The sequence below is a fragment of the Thamnophis sirtalis genome, unplaced genomic scaffold (assembly GCF_051295495.1).
Source record: "Thamnophis sirtalis isolate CommonGarterSnake01/CBP01778 unplaced genomic scaffold, rThaSir2_p1.2 scaffold_1, whole genome shotgun sequence".
NCBI lineage: Eukaryota > Metazoa > Chordata > Lepidosauria > Squamata > Natricidae > Thamnophis > Thamnophis sirtalis.
Window position 1 is genome coordinate 61510601 of NW_028261381.1, and position 12944 is coordinate 61523544.

The 12944-nt window shown below is 45.8% G+C and overlaps 2 protein-coding genes across 2 annotated transcripts in view; both read right to left on the reverse strand.

The window, feature by feature from the left end:
• The window catches only part of WNT6 (Wnt family member 6), a 69246-nt gene that overhangs the window by 9639 nt on the left and 46663 nt on the right, over positions 1–12944 (reverse strand). The window contains exon 2 of the mRNA XM_014056000.2: positions 5558–5778. Within this exon, the coding sequence (XP_013911475.2) occupies positions 5558–5778 (221 nt within the window). The remainder of the gene's footprint in view (positions 1–5557; positions 5779–12944) is intronic.
• On the reverse strand, positions 287–4716 carry LOC148049429 (uncharacterized). The gene is made up of 2 exons (XM_087713169.1): positions 3334–4716; positions 287–576 (listed from the first exon to the last, which is right to left on the reverse strand). The coding sequence occupies exons 1-2, from the start codon at positions 4343–4345 to the stop codon at positions 527–529; spliced, it is 1062 nt and encodes a 353-aa protein (XP_087569295.1). The 5' UTR covers positions 4346–4716; the 3' UTR covers positions 287–526.

Below are 12944 nucleotides of genomic sequence, written 5' to 3' on the forward strand. Positions count from 1 at the left end.
GTCCTTATTCCCGCGCTTGTATTTCCCGCGCTAGTATTCAACACCCCTCCCCCCCTAGTCAAAGAGTTCCTTTAGGAAGGGCAAACGTAGTCTTGTAAGTAGGTGGGACGGTGACGTTCTCGTCCCGACCTTCGTGGCTCCCCGGCGGTTGTCGTCGGGGGGGGAACCGCCGGCGGAGGTGTGTCCGTGGCGGGGCGGTGAATCTGCGACGCGGTCCCGTGAGATGGTGCTGGCCCCGGGCCCCGTGCCCGATGTCCATCTGTCCGGGGTGGCGTTTCTGTGGCAACAGGAGTGTCCGACAGTGGCCCCGTGCAGTCTGGTTGGGGTGTAGGTTCAGAGTCTCGATAAGGGCTTCGAGGAAGGGAGTAGCCGGGTGAGGCGCGTCTGTCCAAAAAGTTCGCATCGGCTTGTCCCCCGTTCCCCGGGTGGAGGCGGTCCGTTGGGGGGAAGGTCATCGAGGGTGGCTCATGCTGAGAGCGGGTGTCTGAGAGGCTCGGGCCGTCTGTTTCCGCGGGGAGGCGTCGCCTTAACTGGTCCACGTGGCGCCTCCATTGTGTTCCGTCGGCCAGGCCGACCCTGAAGGAACAGGGGCCAGTCAGAGCTGTGATGGTTGCGGGAATCCACCGTGGATCCCCAGAAAAGGAGCGGGCCCATACAGGATCCCCTAACTTAAACGCGTGGGAAGGGAGGGCCCCCAGGTTGCTCGGCAGATCCCCTGCGTAAAGTGGATGGAGCCTGTCTAGGGGGGTTCGCAATCTCCTACCCATCAAGAGCTCCGCGGGACTTTTATTAGTCGTTGGGCAGGGTATGGAGTGCTGGCTCAAGAGGTAAGCCGCCACTCTTTCTTGCCAGTCGCCCTGGTCCATGCGGCCCAAAGCTTCTTTGGCTGAGCGAACTGCGCGCTCCGCCCGGCCGTTACTAGCTGGGTGATAAGGGGCTGTGGCCGCGTGTCTGATTCCTTGTTCGGCCAGGAATTCTTGGAACGTGGTGGAGGTAAACTGGGGCCCATTATCTGAGACTATCACATCCGGTAACCCATGGGTGGCGAACATCTTACGAAGGGCCCTCACTGTACTCTCTGCTGTGGTGGAGGTCATGATTACCAGCTCCACCCACTTGGAGTAAGCATCGACTACTATCATGAAGTTTCGGCCGTGGAAGGGGCCGGCAAAGTCAATGTGTAAACGGGACCATGGGCCTCTAGGGATTTCCCACTCACGAGGGGCGGCTGTGGGGGGATTCGGCCTAGAGTTTTGGCAGATCCTGCATCGGCCTACGTAGTCTGCAATTTCCGAATCTAGCAAGGGCCACCACACATAGCTACGGGCTAGGGCTTTCATTCGCGCTATGCCTGGGTGGTTTTTGTGGAGTGCGGGCAGGATTCGTGGCCGCAGGGCTGTGGGGATCACTACCCTATCCCCCCAGACAAGACAACCCCCGTGAAGGGCGAGTTCGGCTTGTCGTGCTTTAAATGGTCGGAATCCTTCCGCTACCTTTTCCGCGGGCCAACCCCTCAAAACCCATGAAGCTACTTGGGATAGGACGGGGTCAGCCTTTGTGCAAGCTGCGACGTCCGCGGCAGAGACGGGGAGGTCGGATTCGGCGATGGACAAAAATAGAGAGAGCGGGCACGTGGGCTGTGTCCGTCTCTGGCAAAGGGCAACGGCTCAGGGCGTCTGCGTGCCCTAGCTGCTTACCCGGACGGTATAACAGCGTATACGAATACGCCGTTAGGAACTCCGTCCAGCGTGTCATGCGGGGAGACAAAATGGGGGGGGGTTGGCTTGTCGCCTGCCAGTAGCCCCAGGAGCGGCTTGTGATCCGTGACAAGGGTGAAATTCCTACCATAGAGGTAGTCATGGAACCGCTTAATGCCGGACACTGCAGCCAGGGCTTCTTTATCGATTTGGCTGTAGTTCCGCTCCGTGGAGGAGAGTGTCCGGGAATAGAAAGCTATGGGGGCCTCTGAGCCGTTCGGGAGGGCATGGCTCAGGACCGCCCCTATGCCATAGGGAGAGGCGTCGCAAGTCAGAACTAGGGGCATCCTATCGCTATATTGAATTAGGACTGCCGACGAGGTCAAAATGTCTTTTATAGCCGCGAACGCGTGCGCTTCACGGCTACCCCATTGCCAGGCCGCTGACCGGTCAAGCAGTCGGTGTAGCGGCTCAGCTAGCGACGCCTTGTGGGGAATAAAAGGGGCGTAGAAGTTTAAAAGCCCCAGGAACGCCAGCAATTCCGCTCTAGAGGTGGGTGCAGGTGCGTTTTTGATGGCGGCAACTTTGGAAGGGGTGGGGTGGATGCCTTGGGCATCAATGAGGAACCCCAAGAATTCTACTTTGGGAACAGCAATTTCGCATTTGCTGCGCTTTAGTTTCAGTCCTGCCTCCCTAAAACGTGTGAGAACCTCCCGCAGTATTTTCAGGAGTTCCGAGTGGCTGGGGGCTGCGACCAGGACGTCGTCGAAGTAGGGAACGACGCCTGGGAGCCCGTGGAGCAACTGCTCCATGAGGCTCTGGAAAATCCCCGGGGCAACCGAAACGCCGAATTGGAGGCGGCGGCAACGGAAGGCCCCGCGGTGGGTGACGATGGTCTGGGCTGTAGCCGCATCGTCGTCTACGGGAAGCTGCTGGTAGGCCTGTGCCATATCTAGCTTGGCGAAAATGCGGCCTTGCCCTAAGGAGTGGAGTAGGTGTTGCACTACGGGAACCGGATATGGATTTGCCTGCAGGGCCAAATTGATGGTCGACTTATAGTCGGCACATATTCTCACCGATCCGTCGGGTTTGACCGGGAGGACTATGGGGGTTTCCCAACGGGCGTGATCTACGGGCTCGATTACCCCCTGCTCTATAAGCTTATCAAGTTCAGCGTCTACCTTTGCTCTCAATGCGAAGGGGACCCTGCGTGCCTTCAGCCTAATGGGAGCGACCTGGGGATCGAGGCAGAGGGAAATGGGGGTGCCTTTATAACAGCCCAATTTCCCATCGAACACATCTGCGAACTCATCTAGAACGCTATCTACGGTGAGGGGGACTACCCTGTGCACCCCCTCTATGGTGAGGCCCAAGGCGGGAAACCAATCCAACCCAAGGAGAGCGGGCAGATCGTTCCTGACGATTAGAACTGGGAGTTTCCCCTTAAAGTCTCCGTATTCCACCTGGATGTGGAATATTCCTGCCGTGGGAATCCCATTTCCCTGGTAGTCTAGGAGGGAGACCCCGACGGGGCGCAAATGGCTCTGGGGAACCCCGAGACAAAGGCGGGAAAACAGGGCCCAAGATAGGAGAGAACGGGAAGACCCGGAGTCCACCTCCATTCGACAAAGCTGACCTTCGAGTCGGACGGCGGTGCTGATTTTGCGATCGCCGGCGGGAACGTGGGAAGCCTGGTAGACCACGCAGTCGGCGCTGGAGGGCTGGTAGGTTGAGTGGCAGTCCTCAGCTCGCCTCGCAGGACGTGGCTGTTGGCGGCGTTGCGGTGCCTGGCGCTGGTCGCTGGGCTGCATGAACGATGGGGCTGGCACGAGAGCCCGGCAGACCCTGGCGAGGTGTCCTTCTCCTCGGCAGCGGCGGCAGACGGCGGAACGGAACGGGCAGGATGCGCGGCTGTGGGGGCCGCCGCATCCGCGGCAAGGTGCGTTTGAGACTGGCTGAGCGGGCGTCGGTGGTTGCTGGTGTGGCCTCCGCTTCGGCTGCGTCCTCATTTGTCCGACGGTTTCCTCCTCCTCGTCTTCAGCAGGAGAGAGGTCGTCGACGAGGTTCGTCTGGGTGGAAGGCCCCGCGGCGGTTTGCGCGGGGGTTTTCAGCTGGAGGCGTTCGATGTCGGCCGTGGATTGTTCGGAGAGCTCCGCTGCTCGCGCGGTCTCCACGGCTTGCACCAAGGTGATTTTGTGGTTCCGGAGCATGCGGCTGCGCAAATGCACGTCGCGGACCCCGCATACAAACTGCTCCACGAGGTTCTCCTCCAGGTCTGCAAAATCGCACTGGGCGGCCACTGTGCGCAAAACCTCTAGAAACTGGCTGATGGATTCGTTGGGCTTCTGCACTCGGCGGCGGAAGGTGAAGCGGCGCGCGATCAGAGAGGGTGAGGGAGCGTAGTGGTTCCTCAGCCTGGACATCAGCTCGTCCCACCCAAGTTTGTAGGCTGGCCTCGGGGCGGCCAGGGCTCTCGCAGAGGCGAACATGGAAGGCTCACAGCAGGACAAGAAGAAGCTGCATTTCTCCTTGTCGGTCTGTGCCTGGTTCTTCGATGCGATTAAGTAGCACTCGAAACGCTCCATGAAGCCGTCCCATGATTCTCCGGCGGATCCGAATGGCGCGAAAGGAGGAAGCGCTGATGCCATCGTGGTGTGGAGCCAGAGAGGGGGAGGAAGAGGGCGGAGAAAATTTTGCGTTCGCTGCCGGAGTTCTCAGCCTGAGGATAGCGTTCGTGCTGGTTCAGACGCGGTGGCAGCTGGCTTGTTCTTCTCCGTGGTCGCGGGAATCGGGATCCCACCTTCGTCGCCAGTTTTGCATCTTGGAGCGAAGGGAAAGGACGCGACAAGCGGGTATGCAAAACAGCAACCTTTATTGAGAACAGAGTGACTACGATTCAACGTGGCGTGGTTCGCGCCAAACATTTATACCTCCGGGTTTGAACGAGGGGCCAATGGGGCGTCGAGTAGCTCGACCAATCAGGGCGAGGATTGAACCGGCTCCGCCCGGGAACCAATCAGAAGGGAGTCCTTATTCCCGCGCTTGTATTTCCCGCGCTAGTATTCAACATATACGGCATGGACTGGAGATACAAGGAACAGGTGAATCTGCAAGTGAAGGCCCAGCAGGACCCAGAGGGAGATCTGCTGAGCAGACTGGCTGGGGGATGTTATTGCAGCTTGGGTGGGGGAGGGCAGTACAGATTAGAGTTGGAGAGGAGAGCTTGACAAAGGTGCTCAGGAAAGAAAATTTTTTTCCTGTTTCTGTTCACCTCCCTGATCTAAAAGAACTGAAAACAGCTGTGTGAGTCAAGGAGAGAAATAGATAAAACACTGTTTTTTTAAGGCTCCTTTTGGAAGTGTGAATGCAGTTTGTACTGGAAATAGTACACAAAATAATAAACATCACTATTATTTAGAGAAGAACAGTGCTTGTTATGACTGGAGAGTTCCTGTTTCCCACCCTCCAATAGAAGCACTAAATCAATCCCAAACCCTAGAACTATCTGAATAGCAGGGCTCAAAGCACGCAGCAAGGATTCAGTGAACAAGTGTGTTCATCCCACCTACTGCCCAATTTAATTTCAAAGCAAGCAGAGAAGAGTTGCAAATTTTTCGGTCTCTGTCCCCATCCCACCCCTGCCAATTTCTGAATGAATGAATCATCTCCATATAAGAGCTTCTATCCCACTGGCAATTTTGGTCACCTCTAAAATATAGGCTGTCCTCTCTTTAATTGTGAGGACTATTTGGCTGAGGAATTTCTTTAATGAACAAAATAAAATGCTTTTTTTTCTTCCTGCTCTGCAAGAATCCCAAAGGGCAGTGGTCTACTTAAGTGACAAAGTCTACCCCACTCACCCTGCTGTAGGATCTTCCCAAAGTATTTGCTGTGGCTGGTGCAGTTCCAGCGCCGAAAACGAAATTGGTACTGGCACTCACGCACACCCAGTCTGGCTCCTTTGGCGACTTCTTGTACAATCTCTGGTTCTGTCTGGCACAACTCGGCCTGTTTCCCTGCCAGGCGCTTGGTCTTCCGACAGATGCTGTTGGGATCCATGACTAATGGGCTGCCCACTGCCCTGGAAAGATTGGAGGAAAGACAAGGAAACACTCTAGCTGCATCGAAATCAGGTGGTTTAAACCTTTTTAATCCATAGCTTTTTAAGGGTCTCATAGAAGTTAATTATGAAATTAATCACTGAACTTATGTCAGGATATTCCCAAAGATGGTAACATTTTCTGCTGTGTATCCCAGGACTTTCCAGTTTAACATTCTCTCTGACCAGAGCCATTTTGGCACGCTACGCAAAGTCATATTCTGCCCTCTTCCATTGGCTCCTCTCCCAATTTTTTTAGGAATTTCAAAATGCACACTCTAGGTTTTTTTTCTTTGAGATTTTGAGCATTATATTTATGATTTTTATGCCTAGACATTTTTTTTCTCAGAATTTTCACATTATTTACAATGCAATATTGCCTTCTTCTTCTTTTTTTTACAATTTACCAGTGGAACCGTCCTTTTCCAAGATTTTCTACCCATCCAATCTCATCCAACAGATTGGACATGCTGCTATTAGATGATTAATCATCACAACTGCTGTTTGTACTTATTTATTTTATGGATGTTTTCAATGTTTTAATGTTTTTATAATTGTTTTAATTATATTATAATTCTATAGCCACCCAGAGTCACTTAGTGGAGTTAGGTAGCTATAGAAATTGAAGAAACAATATGAAACTAAATGAAATAATAAAATAAAATAAAATAAAATAACCTTCAAGTAGATGCACGGTCTCATAAAGGCTGTTATTGCTTTTCACTTTTTATTGTGGTTTTTTTTTAGAAGTCTTGCCAATTTTGGCATACCTCTTAAAATTTGACACCCAAGGCTGGTGCCTTTTCAGCCTTAGCCCAGAGCCAGATCTGTCTCAAATAAGACGGCCTCTGAAACAAATGGAGGGAACACCCAACACAATTACACCTTTTTCTAGCTATCACCCTTCTCTCCCTAACAGCTAGGTCACATGAGATTTCTGAAATGACACAAAGTGACTTTTAGGTAGACCTTTAATACAAAAAACAAATCAGTTTGGGCTATACTTCATTTTAGAGTTGGAAGAGGCGTGTTTTTGAATATTCATGCATGTTTTAAATAATTATTCCCTAGAATTTAGTAATTCTAAGAACAAGATCCTCCTCCTCCATATGTCAGATCACATTCACTCCTCATTGCCCACACTTGCTGCAGTTATCAGCACTGAAACCCTGTGACATCCAAAGGGACAAAGTTTCTTCATCCTGCATTAACCTACCCACCCCCACCAACCCTAACCCAAGTTAGGATTGGCTCCAACCCTTTTGTTTTTCCGAAAGGCCCTAAAGCTATGGCTTTGCCAGCAAGCCTAGGAACCACAAATGGAGATAGAGCTGATTGGATTGTGTTGTGTTGTGTTGTGTACGACATGTGGGTGGGATGGGGTTATTTTAGGGCTTTTATTATATATAGTGGATCCTTTAAATTTTGTAAGCCACCCTCAGTCATCTATGTGTGAGTTGGGAGTCTATAAAATTTAGTTAACAAACAAACCCAATCCCTCTCATTTTCTCATGCACATATCAAGCAAAGCCACAATACTGATTTAGCAGAGGATAATCTACTTGGCACTGGTTCCATCTAAGAGCAGATTTGGCTAATGTGTAAATGCTGGACTGTAGTTTTATCTGCCAACGAGGAACAAGAGAGAGGAGCCATGGTCAATTTTAATTTTTAGTGTCTTGCTTCTTAGGCCTCTTCCAGACAAAGTTAGATGCTCAGCCTTGTATATCATGCTCCTTAAAGCAATGACAACACTTAGGTGCACTTGCTCATAAGCAAAACCAGAGGGTTTAGGTGGGCATATTTCCTACTCAGCCAACCAACTAATATATATCAATTGCCCAAATATATACTACCTACTGTTGCTGCAGCTATTGATATAATGTAAGAGAGCATTAAAAGTGACTTAACCCCAATTACCTCCACTAGACCAATTAGATCCCACAGACTAGGCCTCCTCCGAATTCCATCAGCCGGCCAGTGTCGACTGGCGACTACCCGGAGGAGAGTCTTCTCTGTGGCTGCTCCGATCCTCTGGAACGAACTCCCCGTGGAGATTCGTACCCTCACCACCCTCCAGGCCTTCCACATAGCCCTTAAAACCTGGCTGTTCCGACAGGCCTGGGGCTAAAGACTTGCTGCCCCACTTCGAATGGTATGATTGTTGTGCTTTTAACTATGTATGGTTTTTATGTTTTTTGTAACTCTGTTTGTATTTCCCCTCCCTTTTTGAGTTGTGAGCCGCCCTGAGTCCCTTCAGGGAAAAGGGCGGCATACAAAAAAATTAAACCTAAACCTAAATCTAAACCTACCTGAAGTATATAATCATATTTCATTCATTTCAGTATTATTTTCCAAGTAGAGTGGTAATAGTGCATAAGCCCTTCCTTACATTCAATACATTCTAGGGTTATTGTCATTCTATTGTATGACCAGAGCAGGAAAACAAGGAAACCACAAGTTACTTTTTGAAAGAATGTCTAACCTTGAAAAAAGATAAAGGTTTATAAACAAACTCTAATGTTGTGCCAGCTTTTCTCTCTAGCTTCTAAATTACTCTCAGTAAAGGAGTTTCCCTTAATTATTTTCTTTCAAAAAGCTCACACACACACCCAAAAAATTGAAGGCTGTAGCATCTCACTGTGAAACATAAAGATCCAGAGTGGAAATTATAAAGCTATCTTATACTACACAATGTACAAATTTCCCTGCCCATGCCATAGAACACAGGATTGCATGCAAAATACAGAGAAACTCAACTCCTTAAAAAAAAGCATCTTCCTCCCTCCTTTGCAATCACAGGAGGAAAAAAACTTGAAAACGTGCCAGGTGTATCTGTTAAATTTCAAATGCAAGGGATTTTTTTTTAAACTAACGCTTCCTATGCTCAGCAAAAGAGAGAGGGTCACTAATATACTCTGCATATTTTCTCATCCATTGCAAGATTTTCATCCGCTTAAATTCTGCTTCCATTGTATTTCTTCCCCATCAGTGGCCCCAGAAACTGTCACTTTATCATTCCAACAGCTATCAATACCCTTCATGTTTTGTAAACCGACATATTTTAATCATGATTGGATTCATTATCCAAAGCCATAAAATTTTGTTAATATTTTGGTGTGGAATGTTGTGCGAGCTGAGCCAATCTCTTATAAACAATGTTTTAAAGGGCTAGTATGTTGTGCAAATCCAGCTAATTATAAGTTGATTCAATAAACCATTCTTAGGCTAGCTTGTTGCTATTCTGCAATGAGAGAACACAAACAGGGATATGGTTTGTGAATTGACACAATATCTATGGACAAAAACATATTTTCAAGAGAGATACTGTTTATGCCTATTCTCTGATGAAATAATGTGATATTCAGTATTATAGATCAATATATATTTTATAAAGGATAGTTTTACAAAGGACCAGTGGTGAAATTCAATTTTTTTTACTACCAGTTCTGTGGGCGTGGCTTGGTGGGTGTGGCAGGCGAAAGATCTTCATTCCCACCTCACTCCAGGGAAAGAATACTGCAAAATCCCCATTCCTACCTCACTCTGGGGCCAGCCAGAGGTAGTATTCGCTGGTTCTCCAAACTACTCAAAATTTCCACTACCGATTCTCCAAAACCTGTCAGAACCTGCTGAATTTCACCCTTTAAAGGACCCTCACAAGATGACAGCATTTAAAATACCAAAGGCCACCTACTTCTCACTAAAGGCTGGAGCAAAGAAGTCACGATCAGTTTACATGTTCTCACTTTGATCCCCATTACATTATGACAGGATACAGAATAGCTCTTACTGCTTGACTATGAAACCTACAGTGTGGGAAGTCCATCATACTCAAAGAAATTTTGAAAAAAATACAAACTAATCCAATGGAATCAGAGCCAGGAAATTCTAGCAACTAAAAAAGTTAAGTCTCTCAATGCAGTAACACGGAGAGGGAATGCATTGTTTTGAAATTTAAAAATCCATGTGCATGCAGGGATATGTCTGCACCTGTGTGCTGCTATCTGCCCAAGCAAATATTTTCTACCTAGGCTATCTGTGGGTCATCTTTTATGATTTAGGTATGAACTCCTTCTTGTCTGCTTCCGCCTGGCAATAGATGTATTTTAAGGCAATCCTTCATGAGTAGATTGTGGCACAAAAAATACCACACTTAAGAGTACAAGACTCCTCTTGACCAGATCAAAGCTCCCTCTTATCTAATTTCCTGTTTCTTACCAGAGGCCAAAGCAGGGCATGACAACAGAAGATACTCATAGGCATAGTGAGGGTTGTAAAAGGGCACACAACTAAAACCAAACAAAGTAGGACAATGTTGATCGGTTCTATGTCACTTCAAACTTACTAGACCTGTCTCACTTCAAGTCCTTTATGGTTGCTATTGTGATACAGAAGTTGAATGTACTCTATTTTCTATTCAAAGATTTTAGATGGTTAATTATATGGGTTCTAGTGGTTTAAAACTGAAAAATATATGTTTCTACATAAAATATATATTAAAAAATTAGAAAATATATAGAAAACTATAGATGGGTATAGGGTTTCTATTTTTACTGAAGAACTGCAAGGACCTGCAGTTCAGTAATAGTACGCTAGTGTTGCATGCAGATGGTCAGTCAAGATTGCATGCATTTGCTGCCTTCTGAGGGTTTACTTAAAGGGTGGTGGATTTTTTAAAAAAAATCTACGTAAGAAAAAATTGCTCTCAGAAATCTCAGAAAGGCATTAAATAAAGCAGTGGTTTAATTTGCAACTACATTATTTTCTATATGTAGAATGAAAAAGAATTAAATTTGGTGCATGTGATCAGGCAAACAGTTACAGCATCATCTCATTGTTTGTTTGTTTGTTTGTTTGTTTGTTTGTTTGTTTATTGGATTTATATGCTGCCCTTCTCCCAAAGGATTAAAAAAAAAACCACATATTACAAAAGTTAAAAAGAAAATTAGACAGAGTATCCTAAAACAAACCCAATTAATATTAACAAAAATATTTTAAAAATTAGATTAAAATTAATTAATTTTCATATTTCTGTTGCAGCAACACTGTATTTAGACACTTGTTTAATTGCTATTGCTTGTAAGTGATGAATCCCTTAATTTAAATGGATGATGCATGGAAGTGCAAAAGGATCAAAGGTAACAATGGGAATAATAGACAGTGGTCTTATTAGCATAAAGATATTATATATCCTAATACAGTCTTCCCCACACTGGCTCCCATAAAGATCTTTTGGGATAACATACCTAGGAATTCTCAGTAATTCTTGACTGTCCCAGTGCATCTAAATAGGATCAACTTGGGGAAGCTGATCGAAGCTCTTGAAAGTTCAGCAGGAATATTCAATATTAAGTTAATATTAATTTAACATTAATACTAATGTTAAATGTTAATATTAAGTTAATATTACAGCTGTGGTGATATAGTGGTTAGAATGCAGTATTGCAGGCTAATTCTGCCGACTGACAGCAGTTCAATTCTCACTGGCTCAAGATTGTCTCAGCCTTCCATCCTTCCAAGACTGGTAAAATGAGGATCCAGATTGTTGGGAGCAACATGCTGACTCTGTAAAGCACCATGAAGCGGTATATAAGTCTAAATGCTATTTCTATATTAAATTACACTGAATATAACCTCTATGCTGATGACAGCATATGGAATATAAATACTGCATAACAACAGAGGAAAGGGGCCAAGTGGCATTAGGAAGATTATATATATATATATATATATATATATATATATATATATATATATATATATATATATATATATATATATATATATATATATATATATATATATATATATATATATATATATATATATATATATATATATATATATATATATGTTATATTTGTGCTGATAAATAAATAAAGGGAGACTAGTATAGATCTATTTCAAGCTATTTAGCTCTCATCAGCTAGCCATACCCTTGCTGGGAATCGAACCTGTGCTCTATGCCCATATTTGGGCATACCAGGGGTTGTGACTTTATACACACACACACACACACACACACACACACACACACACACACACACACACAAATTCAAGACCTCCAGGTTTGTGACGCAGTCTTGCCAACAAATGCTAGGGGTGGAGCAGAGTGTGTGCATGTAAAATTTCTCCAGTTGTTTGACTTGCCTTTAGTACAAAGTCCAGGACTCACATCCATACAGGAGAGAAGTGGAAAGCACAGCCCTGTAGACTTTCAGGCATGTAGAAGAATGGATGTTGTTTTGACTGAGCACTCCAATACATAGCTGCCCCAGTGTCAGGCTGGCCTTGCTAATCCTTCATTCAATTTCTTTGTCCAAAGACCCAACACTCAAGATGATGCTTCCCAAATATTGGAAGCTGTTTATATTTATCAAATGGGGGCCATCAATCATGATTTTTGGTCCTACAGGTTTGATATTTGGCCCACGCTGGTAAAGTGCTTCAGTATAAAGTAAGCACCATGGAGAGAGGCATTTACCCTGATCAGGGCATTAAACCTTCCCTTCTCCAGCAATGGTTATACTATCCAGTCTTCTTTTACCACCCTCTCCCAAACTTCATTAACAGCTGTGTTGTCTATGGGTGATAAGAGGCTATAGCCCAAATATCTGGAGGACATTGGATTGTGATAAGGCTGGACCATATGTTTCAAGTAACAAGGACAAAGATTGTGTACAGAGAAAAAAAACCAGATATTGTTATTTTTTAAAGTGCTTATGTGGTCAACAGATGCCCATACATGTTAGATTAGCAATAGGAATTACTTATCTTGGACTCAATTCTACGCACGGCCATGAGGCAAGAAACTTTATTTCTCTGGAAACCTAGTAGATTGTTGTGAGCTATCAGAACTTGCTGAGAATCAAGTGATATACAAGTTTAATAAATGATTATATTATTTTTATAATGATGGCAAGGCTATTCATATAAATCTACTCTACCCGTAATGATTCTGCTGCTTATGAAGAGTCATTTTTTTGGCCATGTCAGTGGGTAATTGACTTGTAACAAACAAGCCCTCCTAAACATCCCTGTAACAAACTTATAGCAGCCTCACTGGGACATGTTTATTGCTCCACATGAGCTATCTTCAATAACTATTAACAAGAATACAGAGAACATGGAGTACTTCTTAAACA

Excerpts from the sequence above, each read along its gene's own strand:
- LOC148049429 (XM_087713169.1), bottom strand. The coding sequence starts at position 4,345 with ATGGCATCAGCGCTTCCTCCTTTCGCGCCATTCGGATCCGCCGGAGAA. Across the intron at positions 577-3,333 it reads CACCGCCGTCCGACTCGAAG|GGTCGGCCTGGCCGACGGAA; the intron begins GTCAGCTTTGTC and ends CTGTTCCTTCAG.